General features: G+C 42.8%; 1 protein-coding gene across 4 annotated transcripts in view; it reads left to right on the forward strand.

The window, feature by feature from the left end:
• Positions 1-717: 717 nt before the first annotated feature.
• Positions 718-14,618, forward strand: part of PHLPP2 (PH domain and leucine rich repeat protein phosphatase 2) — a 75,885-nt gene continuing 61,984 nt past the window's right edge. The window contains exons 1-2 of one of the 4 annotated variants that reach the window (XM_012437479.3): positions 718-733; positions 9,465-9,757. In XM_012437479.3, coding sequence (XP_012292902.2) covers positions 9,471-9,757 — 287 coding nt within the window. In that variant the 5' untranslated portion in view covers positions 718-733; positions 9,465-9,470. The other 3 variants (XM_064383266.1, XM_012437478.3, XM_012437480.3) reach the window with 3 other exon arrangements.

Raw genomic sequence — 14,618 nt, forward strand, 5'->3', positions numbered from 1 at the left:
GAAGATTCAACACCCTCTGTACGAGGGGAAGCCCTAAAAATCCACAAGTCTAGAAGCCTTCCTAGGAAAATTTAGGAGGAATTGACAGAGTACTTTCCGAGAAACCGAATGGATCTTCAATTTAGAACTTCAGAATTATAATGGCTACTATGAATCCCCGGTCTACATTAGGCACTTTGTACTCATTAAATCTTCATTATAACTATTTGGCAGTTTTAATATCTATCTCACAGCTTAAAAACCAAAGGCTTAGATCAAGTAACTTGCACAGAGGTATAGCTCTAAAGAAGGGCAAAGCCAAGATCTGGAATCAGGCTGGCTGACTCCAAATTTGGCCGACTGGCCACAAAACTATCATCACTGCAAGAACGAAAAGAAAAAAAAAGAACAAAAGGAAAATAAGTTAACTTTGAAAAGTTATTTTTTTTTTTCTGAATTAGCCTTGCAAATAAATCATAAAAGGCTCACAGGCCATATTACTGCTTGAAGCAGAGCGCCAAATGCTCATCACTTTGCTCCATGAAGAGCAACGGGATTAAAATGTGGCTGGGAGGTGAGCTGACGTTTTGTACGATGTCGTGTTGAATTTGCTTAAGAAGGTCGCACGCATCTCTGATAAGGAAAAGACCTTGACAAGGTGAGTATTCTCAACAGTTCGTTCCACGGATTAGCAAGTGAGGGAAGTTACAAGTGCCACCCTGGGCGGAGGGCAGCGTCCTGGCACAATTCACAGGTGCAGGCGCCACCTGCCCCTTCCTCTCGCGGGTTTCTTAGAGGGCCGGGACAGCGGCAGATACCCGTTCTTGCGCCGTAGTCCTCCAAGCCTAGGGCGGCGGGCAGTGGAGGCTCCACACCCTGCGGTGGCGCCAGGTTCCGCTACACGAGCTTCGGCCTCCTGGCAGCAGGGAGGAGGCTCCGCGGCGCCCGGGCCACACGACGCCCGCAGTTACGCAGGTTCAGCGGGGCTGCGGGAGGGGCGGGGCCGATGGGCCGCGGGGGGCGGGGCCGCCGGCTGCTCGCGCGCGCCGCCAAGGTTCCGCACGCCGTCGCGCCGGCCGGGCGTCCCTGTCCAGCCTCGGCCGCCCATGGGGGAGGTGGAGCCGGGGCCCGCGGGCCCGCTGGAGCCCCCGGAGCCGCCCGAAGCGCCCGCGAGCCGCCGGCCGGGAGGGATCCGGGTCTTGAAGGTGAGGCGGGCGGACGGGTGAGCGAGCGGGCGGGCGGGCTGGCTAGGGAGGGAACACGGGAGGAGGGTAGAGGCCGCCGCCGCTGCCGCCCCCGCCCCGCGCGGTGGCTGAGGCAGCCGGTGACCCCCGCCCAGCTTCAGTCAGTCGGCCGCCCCACACCCGGCCGGGGACGCCGAGGTCTTCGTGCCGCGCCCGCCCAGGCCTCGGCCGCCTCGGTCACCCGCCGCTGCTCATCCCTGGCCGCGCGCCTCCCGCCGCCCGCCGCCCGCTCGCAGGCCCACGCCTTCAGACTGCCGGCAGCCGCCGCCCACCCGGACCCTTCGCCGCCCCGGGCTGGCCCCTGCCTGCCTCGCCGCGCTTGGAGCCCGGAGGCCGGCTCCGGGGGGCTCGAGGGCCGCCGGCTCCTGGTACTGGAGCGGGGCTGGAAGTACGCAGGGCTTTCTCCCCTCCCGGACACCTGAAGACATCACCTCAGCAGGAGGATGGCGGCGGCGAGTGGCCGGCGCCGCGGAGGGCTCCGGGCCCCGCCGTGTGGAGCCGGCTCCTCTGCCCTCGGGGCTCGCTACTCGAGGTGCGGCCGGGAAGGACGACCGGCTCCGCTTGAAGCGAGAATCCCCGCTGGAGCTGCGTCGCGGGGACTCGCTGGGTGTGTTGCAGGAGGGAGGAGGGGCCGGGCCGAAAGGGGCATTCCTGCCCCCGGGAGCGGGGCCGACTGCCCAGGGAGACGTAATGGGGGAGCCGTTATGCAACAGGCAGCTAGCGGGGCTTCTTGGCAGGAATTGGGGGAGTGGGAGGATATGAAAACAGATGCAGGCAAGAGGGGAGTGGAACCTTGAAGGTGATGACAAGTAAGTTTGGTGGGGCGGCTATAGTGGGGAGAAGATGGTTAAAGGGAGGGGTTGTGGGAGGCTGACTGGGTGGAGTTTTTTACTAGCATTTGTAAGAGTTGCAGAGGAATTTTTCTGTAGGTCAAATACGTAAAATAGGTGTCCTTCCGGAGGTGGAATGGAATTCCTTCTAGAGTTCTACATGAGGAATGCAGGATATAAAACTTGCCCGGTAGAAGGATGGAAAGGAAAGAAAATTTAGATTTGATGTGTTTCAAAAATACATTGCAAAATAATGAAAACATATGATGTTAAAAATACATTAAATAATAGTTTATTGGGATTGAGTTTGAGCAATGTTTACATGTTATGAAGGTTGTTAGTACGATGTCCCAAAGATGGGAATGCGGAAAAAATAATAGAACATAGTGAATCCATGGAACAACATAAACTAGAACTCTGTAAAATATAAAACATAAAACCTTTTTTTGTGCTACTGCCTCTCAATCTTTTTTATCTATTTATTTATTTTCTTTTTTGAGACAGAGTCTCGGCTCTGTTGCCTAGGCTGGAGTGCAGTGACTCACTTGCTGCAACCTCTCCCTCCAGGTTTCAAGCGATTCTCCTGCCTCAGCCTCCTGCGTAGCTGGGATTACCGGCGGGTGCCACCATGCCCGACCGATTTTTTGTATTTAGTGGAGACGGGGTTTCCCTATGTTGCCCAGGCTGATCTTGAACTCCTGGTCTCCAGTGATTCCCCCGCCTTGACCTCCAATTGCTGGGATTACAGGCATGGGCCACCGTGTCCGGCCTCGTACAGAAGTTTTCTTAAGTAGCTGAGTGGTTAAATTTTGTGCCAAGTGATGTTGGAAAAAAAGTAGTACAGTATTTGGTCAGTGTGGGTCTGAAAGAGAAAAAAAAGTAGTGCAGTAGAAGATTCTCTGAATTGGGAAGAGTCATCTCCCACTCATTGTTTTCCAAAGATCCTTCAAAAACTTCATTCTTTTTTGTAACTCTTTTATATGTAATACCAAATCATGAACATCATTATTGTCAAATAACACATTCTTCAAAAAGGCGAATATAATAAAGTCAGTATAACTTAGATAAGATTTAGTTCCACCTATCCTGGGATATTGGAAAATTTCCTTCAAAATATGCTCCCAATTTATTTAGCTCATTGCTGAAGCATAGGTTTGTAAATTTTCCAGATGTTTCGTACGATTTTGGGTTTATTTTTTTTTAATGTTTTTTAACTTAGCTTATAGAAGATATGAAATTACAACTAAAGTAGTCAGTGTGTGCCATGAGATTCATTTTTTGGGGGGGTGTTTAGCAAAGTATGTATAAACAATTAATGCCAAACAAATTTAAAAAGATTTTTTTTTAGAGACATGGCCTCATTCTTTCACCCAGGCTGGAGTGCAGTGGTGCGATCATAGCTCCTGAGCTCAAGTACCTCAGCCTCCCAAGTAGCTAGGGCTCTAGGCACATGCCTCCCTAATTTTTATTTTTGTAGAGATGGAGTCTTGCTTTTTGGTCTCGAACTCCTGGCCTCAGATGGTCCTCTTACCGTGGGCTCCCAGAGCACTGGGACTACAGGCATGAGCCGCTGCACCCAGCCCAAAACACTATTATTGTTGTTATTATTTTTTTGAGGCCGAGCCTCTCTCTTGCCTATGCTAGAATGCAGTGGCGCCGTCATGTATCACTGCAGCTTTTATCTCCTGGGCTCAAGTGATCCTGCCTCAGCCTCCTGAGTACCTGGGATCACAGGCACATTTTTTAATTTTAGTAAACCGCCCTGTTGCCTAGGCTGGTCTTGAACTCCTTGGCTCAAAGGCTCTCCCTCCACGGCATCCCAGAATGCTGGGATTATAGGCATGAGCCATGGCACTCAGCGCCAGAACATTTTTAAAGCACTCGCATATTCTTCCTCTCCCTATCTCATCCTACCCCTCCACACCCCTTTCACAATATTTTATAACATGTATATTCCCAGAGATGAGTCTAGATTTTTTTAAAGTTTTGAATGCAGAAATGTGTCTTCTACCTAAGAGTATTTCACATTCTTACAGAACTATCTGAATATGGAAAGTATGTGAGTGTTTAATAGTATATCACCTTTGAACTGATCATTGTCCTCATAGATCACCTTTATTTTTAGAATTGAAAGTATAAAACTGGGCCGGGCACGGTGGCTCAGGCCTGTAATCCTAGCACTTTGGCAGGCTGAGGTGGGTGGATCACTTGAGGCCAGGAGTTCAAGATCAGCCTGGCCAACATAGTGAAACTCCGTGTCTACTAAAAATATTTTTAAAAATTACCTGGTCGTGGTGGTGCACATCTGTAATCCCAGCTACTTGTGAGGCTGAGGCAGGAGTATCGCTTGGACCTGGGAGGCAAAGGTTGCAGTGAGAGCCGAGATTGCACCATGGCACTCCAGCCCGGGTGACAGAGTAAGATGCTGTCTCCCAAAAAAAAAAAAAAAAAAAAAGTGTAAAACTAAAGCAGTGGGTACTTAATTTGTAGCTTACCCTCAAGACTTTTGCTTTCTAGTAAGATTTTTTTTTTTTGAGATAGCATCTCCCTCTGTTACCCAGGCTGGAGCTCAGTGGCATGATCTTGGCTCACAGCAATCTCTACCTCCTGTGTTCAAGTGATTCTCCTACTTTAGCCTCCAGAGTAGCTGGGGTTACAGGCATGCGTGCCACCATGCTCGGGTAATTCTTTTGTATTTTTAGTAGAGACAGGGTTGGCCAGGCTGGTCTTGAATTTCTGACTTCAGGTGATCCTGCCCGCCTTGGCCTCCTAAAGTGCTGGGATTACAGGCATGAGCCACTGCGCCTGGCTAGAAAGATTTTTAAATCTTAAATATGCTCTTTGTGTAAGAGGTGATTGTAATTGTGTTTCCTTTTAAATAAATTTGTGATAACAATTTTGTAAGAGTAAGGGGAAAATAGTTTTCTCAACCTAGCAGTTTCAGTAGAATGGTGATTCTAAAAGTTGAAAGCACCTCACAGGACAGTGTCATCTGCAGTCCTGGCTGTTAAGAAGGTTTTTCCAGCAGTTACCTGATGTGTTAAAGCAGTGGAGCAAGACATTCTTGAGAAGAAGGAAGCACTAGGTAATTCAGCAGTGGCTAATAATAGCTAAACAGTCTGTCTAGATTGTTGCTATAAGCCTTTGCTTGGCTTAATATCCAGAAGTGCCCGTTGGTCAGGTTTAAGAGAATGATATCTACTGTTGTAACTCAGCAGTTTATCTTCTTAGGGTGGAGTATATAATGTAGACAGGAGATAGATCCTTTAAGATAAATGATGACCAACAGTGTGTATATTTTGTTGTATGTTTTTTTTTATTTTAATTTTTTTGGAGATGGGGTTTCACAACATATGTTGCCCAATCTGTTCTTGAACCCCTGGCCTCAAGTGATCCCCCCGCCTTGGTCTCCTGAAGTGCTGAGATTACAGGCTTATATGTTTTGATAATGTAAAGTTCCTTAAGGAATTTATAATCTAAGAGAAACATATATGCACTAAAAATGGCTGTTAAAAATCCTCAGAGAATTAAAATCAGGCCTGGTGTGGTGGCTCATGCTTGTAATCCCAGTGCTTTGGGAGGCCAAAGTGGAAGGATTGCTTGAGCCCAGACGTTCAAGATCAGCCTGGACAACATAGCAAGACCCTATCCCCCCCCAAAAAAATACAAAAAATTAGCTGAGTGTGGTGGCATGTGCCTGTAGTCCCAGCTACTCTGGAGGCTAAGGCTTTAGGATCACTTGAGGTCAGGAGTTTGAAGCTGCATTGGGCTATGATCACGCTACTGTAGTCCAGGCTGAGTGACAGAGCGAGACCTTGTCTCAAAACAAACAAAACTTCCTTGAGTCTTCCTTGACTTTTCTAAGATTTAGAAGGTCAGTGGACCATTAGTTGACTTTGGAAAGTTTTTCTGAAGAAAACTTTTTGTTGGTTGTGTGGAACAGTGTCTTGTTGTTCTTCTCCACTGAGTGCAGAATGCAGAGCTTTGTGTAAATGTTGTTGTACTGTATGGAATACTGTTTTCAGATGATGTGGTTAATCTTTCCCAAAGATTAAAAAATGAGGAATATTTAAACTTTAGCAGTATTTAACTGCGAAATATTTAACTATTAGCGGTATTTATTCAGTGGTTAAAATTATTTAGTAGTACAAATATGATGGTCCCTCGTTTATGCAGTTAGCAGTTGAAAGCTCTTTCATTCTGTGATGTTCAGCTTTGAGAAAACACATTTGATGAGAAAAGAGAGGTCTAGTTCTCACTTGTAGCAGGGATTTATCCTACTTCTCTAAAGTTAGAATCAGTAATCCTCATGGTTTTGAATAGCAATGCCTAAATCCCCAAGATCTGCAAAATGATCAGTTTTCCTGAGTTATTCTAAATTTAAACAATAAAGCCATTCTCACTCTTGTTTTTCTTTCTTCCCACATGGAAATATCTGCTAACTTTTCATTCCTCTTTCTCTGCCATCTTTAGTAATGTGTTACCCTCAAATATTTAATCTTAGTAATTATAAAAATGATATTTGCTGTATTTATAGATATTTCTATTTTCCAATGAGGAATACTACTGAAAGTATTTTATTTACTTGCATTCACTTTGCAGCTGCTGCAAAGATGTAGGGTTCTCTGTAGAAATGGGAATTTTTGGCCGGGTGCGGTGGCTGATGCTTGTAATCCCAGCACTTCGGGAGGCTGAGGTGAGTGGATCACAAGGTCAAGAAATAGAGACCATCCTGGCCAACATGGTGAAACCCCGTCTCTACTAAAAATACGAAAATCAGCTGGGCGTGGTGGCACTCGCCTGTAATCCCAGCTACTTGGGAGGCTGAGGGAGGAGAATTGCTTGAACCCGGGAGGAGGAGGTTGCAGTGAGCTGAGAATGCGCCACTGCACTCCAGCCTGGGGACGGAGCAAGATTCTGTCTCAAAAAAAAAAGGAGAGGGGGATTGTTTTCCCCTAAGTTTGTTCAACTTCTTGCCAGAGCTAATTGGACTAAAGTACAGATTGGGAATTAATTTCTGTGATGTCAGCTGAGTTCTGCAAACACTTCTGTGTCACCCAGGTGTTAACATGCTAGAAGTGGAGAAGAGGAAGACATACCAAATAAATAACTAAAACTCATTGTCATAGATGTAGTATTAGAGGTATACTCAAGGAGAAGAAGTTCTTAATTCTCTCTAGGTAATTCGTTAATTCTGTCTACTAAACATGTCTGATAGTCATCAATTCTGTCTAGGGGAAATGGGGATGGGAAATGTGGAAGGCTCCATAGAGAAAGTGATTCCTGAGTAGAATTTTGAAGAACAACTTGTCATATGGATGAGATGGAGAAGGACATTTCAGACAAGCCACAGAATTGTGGTGTACTTGGTGTGTTTGGAAAGGTACAAGTAGTTGGATGTGATTGAAATTTGGAGTAAAGGGCAGTAGTAGAGAATGACACTGGAGAAGTGCGGCTCTGGAAATGTCAGTGGAAATTTCTGTTTTATCAAAAAGAACAGAAATAGCCCATCATAAAAATAGAGCAGGCAAATGCCGGTCTCTAGAAGCTTGTTAAATTACCTATAGACGTTTTTGCTTTGAGATAACTTCGCAATATATGAATTTCACATACCTAAATTATCAAATGCCACAGTAATTTTTTTTGAAACAGGACAGGAATAGAAGGTATATTTGTGCAGTATTGTGTTGATACTACACTTGGCTTATTAGGGATGTAAGGCAAAGGGGTAAGACCCTAGAGAAACATGCATTTTCATAAGGAGACGTACAAAAATGTTTATTACTGGATTGTTTCTAACAAGTGAGAACTTGGAAGCAAACTAAATGCTGTCAGCAGGAGAGTGGATAAAGTTTGGTGTATTCGTATAAGGGAATATTATTCAAATGAATCAACTGGGTATATTAACATAGTTATGTCTCTAAAGCAATATTGAACTAAATAAAATTACAAGATGAAACATAAGTATTGTTAAGGTTTAGAGATGAAGTTTAAATTAGATAAGACAATACTGTGTATGGTTATAGATAAATACATTTATGGCAAACATTGAAAATTCACAGAATGACAAATACCAAATACAGTAGTGTGTTTGTGGAGAGGGAAGGAGGGAATGAAATTGTGATGGGGTACTGGAAAGCTTCAGCTGTATATGTAGGAATGTATTGTACCCAAGTTTTTTAGAATAATGATTTGAAACAAATATGGCAAAATATTAAAGTTTCTTTTTATATTTTTGTTTTTTGAGACAGGGTCTCACTCTGTCACCCAGAATGGAGTGCAGTGGGGCACAATCTAGGCTTACTGCAACCTCTGCCTCACAGGTTCAGGTGATTCTCCTACCTCAGCCTCCTGAGTAGCTGGGATTACAAACACATGCCACCACATTCGCCTAATTTTTGCATTTTTTGTAGAGATGGGGTTTTACCATGTTGGCTAAGGTGGTCTTGAATTCTTGACCTCAAATAAACCACCCACCTCGGCCTCCTAAAGTGCTGGGATTACAGGTGTGAGCCACCTTGCGCAGCCTAAAGTTTCTCTTTTTTTTGAGATGGAGTCTTGCTCTGTCACCCAGGTTGGAGTGCAGTGGTGCTATCTTGGCTCACTGAAACCTCTGCCTCCTGGGTTCAAGCAATCCTCCCACCTCAGCCTCCCAGGCAGCTAGGATTGCAGGCATGTGCCACCATAGCTGGCTAATTTTTTTGTATTTTTTAGTAGAGATGGGGTTTCACCATGTTGACCAGGCGGGTCTCGAATTCCTGACCTCAAGTGATCCACCCGCCTTGGCCTCTCAAAGTGCTGGGATTACAGATGTGAGCCACTGTGGCCAGCCAAAATATTAAAGTTTCTGTTTTTGAGAGACAAGGTCTTGCTCTGTCAACCAAGATAGGATTGCAGTGACACAGTCACAGCTCACTGCAACCTCAACCTCCCAGGCTCAAGCTCTTCTCCACCTCAGCCTCTCAAGTAGTTGGGGCTCTAGGCTTGTGCCATCATGCTGGCTAATATAATTTTTTGTTTGTTTTTTGTAGAGATGGAATGTTGCCATCTTACCCAGGGTAGTCTTGACCTCCTGGCCTCAAGCGATCCTCTCATGTTGGCCTCCCAAAGTGCTGGAATTATAGGCCTGAGCCACCGCAACCCACTGTTTGTTATTCTTGACATGTTTCTGAAAACACAAGAAAAAGAGAGAGTCAAAGAAGATGATGGATGGAGACATAGACGGCAGTAAAGAAAATTAAGTTATCTGAGTTATTACAAATGAGTGTGACAGATGATGTGCTCCACAAAAGAAGGGGATACTTGAGCAGAGTGTTGAGGAATATAAAGTAGAGAGGTGGGGTGAGGACTAAAATGTCTAATTCAGTCAGATGTTCTAGCTAACAATTTCTTTCTCTTGATATTTTTTTAGAGAAATATGAAACGCAATGGGAGCAGAAATTGTTTGAATAGGAGAAGTAGGTTTGGTTCTCGAGAAAGAGACTGGCTAAGAGAAGATGTAAAGAGAGGCTGTGTTTACCTTTATGGAGCAGACACTACCACTGCCACTACAGCCACCACCACCTCCTCTTCCTCTTCCTCATCCTCATCCTCCTCCTCTGACTTACATCTCGTCCTTTGCACTGTAGAGACACCAGCATCAGAAATATGTGCTGGAGAGGGAAGAGAAAGTCTTTACTTACAGCTTCATGGAGACCTGGTCAGGTGAGGTCTCAGTTTTACCACTCTTAATTCTGCTGTAATATAAATAATATGTATTTCTGCTTAGAATTGGACTTTAGGATATTAATTCTGCTGGAACTGATGTTGATTACAGACTCACTGGGCTTCAAGATTTGTCCTTGGAAGGCTGACTTTATGAATCTTGAATTTAAAAACTATTGACAAAGGAATAGTTGAAAGTTCTTTCATTTGGAATATACCACAGATCAGATATCTAAATTTAAAATAAGTATTTTAAAAGTTAAATTTTTTTGGCTGGGCACCGTGGCTCACACCTGTAATCCCAGCACTTTGGGAGGGTGAGGTAGATGGATCACTTGAGGTCAGGAGTTTGAGACCAGCCTGGTCAACATGGCAAAACCGTACTGCTACTAAAAATATAAAAATTAGCCAGGCATGGTGGTGCAGACCTGTAATCCCAGCTACTTAGGAGGCTGAGACATGAGAATCTCTTGAAACTGGTAGGCTGAGGTTGCAATGAGCCGAGATCATGGCACTGCACTTCAGCCTGGGTGACAGAGAAAACTCTATCTCAAAAAAAAAAAAAAAGTTCACCGGGCGCAGTGGCTCACACCTGTAATCCCAGCACTTTGGGAGGCCGAGGCGGGTGGATCACGAGGTCAAGAGATCGAGACCATCCTGGTCAACATGGTGAAACCCCGTCTCTACTAAAAATACAAAAAATTAGCTGGACATGGTGGCGCGTGCCTGTAATCCCAGCTACTCAGCTGGCTGAGGCAGGATAATTGCCTGAACCGAGGAGGCGGAGGTTGCGGTGAGCCGAGATTGCGCCATTGCACTCCAGCCTGGGTAGCATGAGCGAAACTCCGTCTCAAAAAAAAAAAAAAAAGTTCATTTTTTTGAAAAGTGTAAATAGAATGAAATTTTTATAAAGGGTACAGAGTGAGAAGTACTTTGCTCTCTCCCATTCCCTAGCTACCCAGGCCTGTTCTTGAAGATAGTTATTACCAGCTTCTTATGCATCCTAGGGATATTCTATTTAATTAGATGCATATATGTGCCCATGCATGAGTATGTATATCTATATCTATTATAAATTTTAAAACTAATGGCACTATATGCAACACATTGTTGACTTAATGTCTTTTAGAGATCTTTCCATGTTAATATTTATATAGCTGTCATTTATTTAATGGCTGCAAGAGTGTTCAGTTAATTTTAGCCAATCTTCTATTTATGGACATTCAAGTTGTTACCAGTTATTTGCTACTACGAGAAGTGCTGCAACGAGTATCCTTCTATCTGTGATATCTCTCTTATTTGGGAGTCTATCTGTATGATAAACTCCTAGAAGTGGAACTGCTGGGTCGAAGGATATGAGCATTTACAATTTTGATAGTTACTGTCAAATTCTTCTTCATAGAGGTTTTATTTCCATCAAAAATATAAAAGTATGCCAATTTTTCCCTTACAAACATGTTAGTATTACATTTTATGTATAAAGACACATACACATGCATGAGCTCAGACTTGCTTGTAAATTGAAATGATTGTTAACAGTTTTAAAATTAGAGAATCATAAAGTCAGCATTCCAAGGACAAATCTTTTTCTAAGCCAAGTGACTTAGATTTCTGCAAATGTGATAAGAATTTTGTTTTGTTATTTTAATTTTCATTTCTCTTAATGAATGAGCATATTTTCATGGGTTTAAAAGGCATTTGTGTTTTGAAATATTTTTATATAAATGTGAAGAATATATTTTTATAATAGTCTTATACTATGCATGTGAACTCTTTGAGTCAGCTTTTTAAAGTAAACCACTGTTCGTTCTTTGACTTAGATGTCAAATAAGAGCTCTTTAAATGCCTGACCATGATTTTTCTCTCCTCCCCATTTCCTGTCATTAAAAAAATGTCTTGAAACAATTCAAAGCTGTGGATTTAATACTGTTGAAAGTGAAAAGGAACCTCCCACTTACACCTTAAAAGTGTGGTAATAATAGTAACACCTTTAGCTGAGCTAAAATTTGATGTCATTTTAAAAGTCTAAACTGAGATCTACTATGTGTTCCTTTTAGGATTTGGACTAATTCCTGAAAATGTAGATTAGCATTTGAATGTTTTCCTTGTTCACCAGTTAACTACATTTGCTAAATCCATTTGTAAAACCAAAGGATCAGACTGGGTGATCCGTAGGCTTTTCTAAGTCTTAACACTGATGCTGATCTAATTTTATCAGGTGGAAAGCCTTGACCTAGATTATATCTGGTAGTGATTGATTGAGTTCACTTATTTAAGTATATGACGTATTCATTTGTGTAGTAATATTTATGTATACAAAGATACTAGAAATGTGAAGAACCCACGGGAGTTGGCTTGCTACTAGTAGTTGTGTAATTAGTTAAGAATCCGAATGTGATAGTTTATTTATGTGAATCTAAATTGTATTTAAAAGTGAGGAGGTTGTTTCTTTTTAGCCCTGTAGCCTTCATCACTTACAATGAGATAGCCCTTTGAAGGTATAATTGATTAGAAGATAATGAAAACACTATTGAACTGTGGTTTCAAAGAATGAATATACTTTCATTGCTGGAGTAAGACCTCAGGAACTTTTATCCAGCTAAGGATGATGATGATAGTTGATTTCAGCTAACATTAAATGCTTTCCTGTGTTAGTGTGCTTAGTGTTTTATGCACATTTTCTCATTAAATCCTCACAATAACTCCAAGGGAGGTAGAATCATTGCTTTTAGATGAGGAAGATTGAGGCCTTGAGAGAGGTTCAGTAACCTGCTGAAGGTCAGGCAGGTACTGCCCTGCAGTTGGAATGCCTGAATCATTCAAGGTAGATGATGGACTTTGTTCTGAGTAAAAGCCAGCCATGACAGAGGAGCTGGCACAGCAGCGACCCTTCCTCGGTTTCACTATTTAATCATGCTTATTTCAAGATCTTTTTTAGATCTGTTACTCAGCTGTTAATTGTTTATGATCAGTCTTATCTAATCAAGGGAGTAAGTACTTTGTTTGTAATAGCCCTTTATAAGATAGTTGACAATCTAAGCCATTATCTTTTTAAGGAACTTTTTGCTGATTACTGAAGTATAATACTTATTCACTGAAGAAATTTTGGAAAATGAAAAGGCATAAAGGGAAATAATAATAATCAATGCTTATGCTTTATGTAAATTACCTCATTTAATCCTCACAACTATCTTGTGAGGTAAGCACTATCCCCATTTTATAAATGAGGAAAATAAGGTTTAACCGTGTTAAGCATCTCATCTAAGTGCAATCAACTACCAAGTGGTAGAGCTGGAGTTTGAACCCTGGCATTCTAACACTATGTCTGTCTTCTGTATTGCCTCCCCATAATAACATCTTTCCTCGAATACCTTTTCAACCCCACATACTTTTTTTTTCTCTTTTTTTGAAACAGAGTCTTGCTCTGTCACCCAGGCTGGAGTGCAGCGGTGCAATCTCATCTCACTGCAGCCTCCACATCCCAGGTCAAGTGACCCCAGCCTCCCGAGTAGCTGGGATTACAGGCGCCTGCCACTGCACCCGTCTAATTTTTGTATTTTTAGTAGAGATGGGGTTTCACCATCTTGACCAGGCTGGTCTCTAACTCCTGATCTCGTGATCCACCCACCTCGGCCTCCCAAAGTGCTGGGATTACAGGTGTGAACCACTGCGCCCAGCCAACCCCTCATACTTTTAAATAATTATGTATTTGGGCTCATGCCATATATTCAGTTTTGTATCCTGCCTACTTACTGGATCATCTTAATTTCATGATATCATTAGAAATTCTTTAGATACCATTTTTAATAGCTGTAGAATATTACTATTTATGGATATACTATGAGACATAGTATGCGATAATGGTTCAGAGTTTGGATTCTGGAATGAGAGTGTGTGGGTTCAAATTCTGGCTTTGACAGTTACTATGCAGGTTATATAATGCTGTGTGCCTCAGTGTAGTAATCTAAAATGGAAGTTGATAATTGCATTGTTGAGTTGTCTTGAGGATTAAATTAATTATATGTGATATGAAGATTAAATGAATTAATACTTGTAGTGCTGCTTAAACTGTCCACATGTGGAGCTTGTTCAAATACAGATTCTGATTCAGTAGGTTTAGGTGGGCCTTGAAAATGTGTATTTTGATTAAGCTCCTAAGAGATGTGCTGTCCTTCAAAGTACTCAGCAAGGAAGTAAAGTACTTAGATTGATGTCTGGCACCTAACATGTGCTCAATAAATGTTACTTATTTCAGTTGTTTCAAATCATGCAAATCTTAGAAGTTGTGTTGCTTTGACTAAACCATTGCCCATGAATTGTCACATTGCTGGTTTCCCTAGGCTAGGTCCTGGAAATGGGATTACTGGGATTAAAATTACCCTGTATTTTCTCTGAGTTATTCATTACTACTTTATATTTTTTTCAACCATGAGTTATCATTTGAATATAACTCAAGAATTATTAATTTATAGAATTTTAGCACTTGAAGAAACCTTAGAGATCATCTGGTGGTGAAACTAATCTACCCAACAATACCCCTACCTTGCCATTTGGAAATATGTGTTGGGGGGCAGGGTGTTTTGGTTGTCATAACTGTTCTTAAGAGTTATAGCTTATAGGTGGCAAGGGCCATAGAGGCTTATTGAAATGTGTGTGCCAAGGGCCATGGCTCAACCCTGTAATCCTAGCACTTTGAGAGGCCAAGGTGGGAGGATTGCTTGGGCTCAGGAGTTCAAGATCAGCCTGAGCCACATGGTGAAACCCCTTGGCTACCAAAAATATTAATACAAAAAGTTAGCCACGCATGGTGGTGTGCACCTGTGATACCAGTGCGCGTGCTGCTTGGGAAGCTGAGGTAGGA

This window comes from Aotus nancymaae, unplaced genomic scaffold, assembly GCF_030222135.1.
Source record: "Aotus nancymaae isolate 86718 unplaced genomic scaffold, 86718_ANA_hifiasm-v0.15.2.pri h1tg000030l, whole genome shotgun sequence".
NCBI classification, from domain to species: Eukaryota; Metazoa; Chordata; class Mammalia; order Primates; family Aotidae; genus Aotus; species Aotus nancymaae.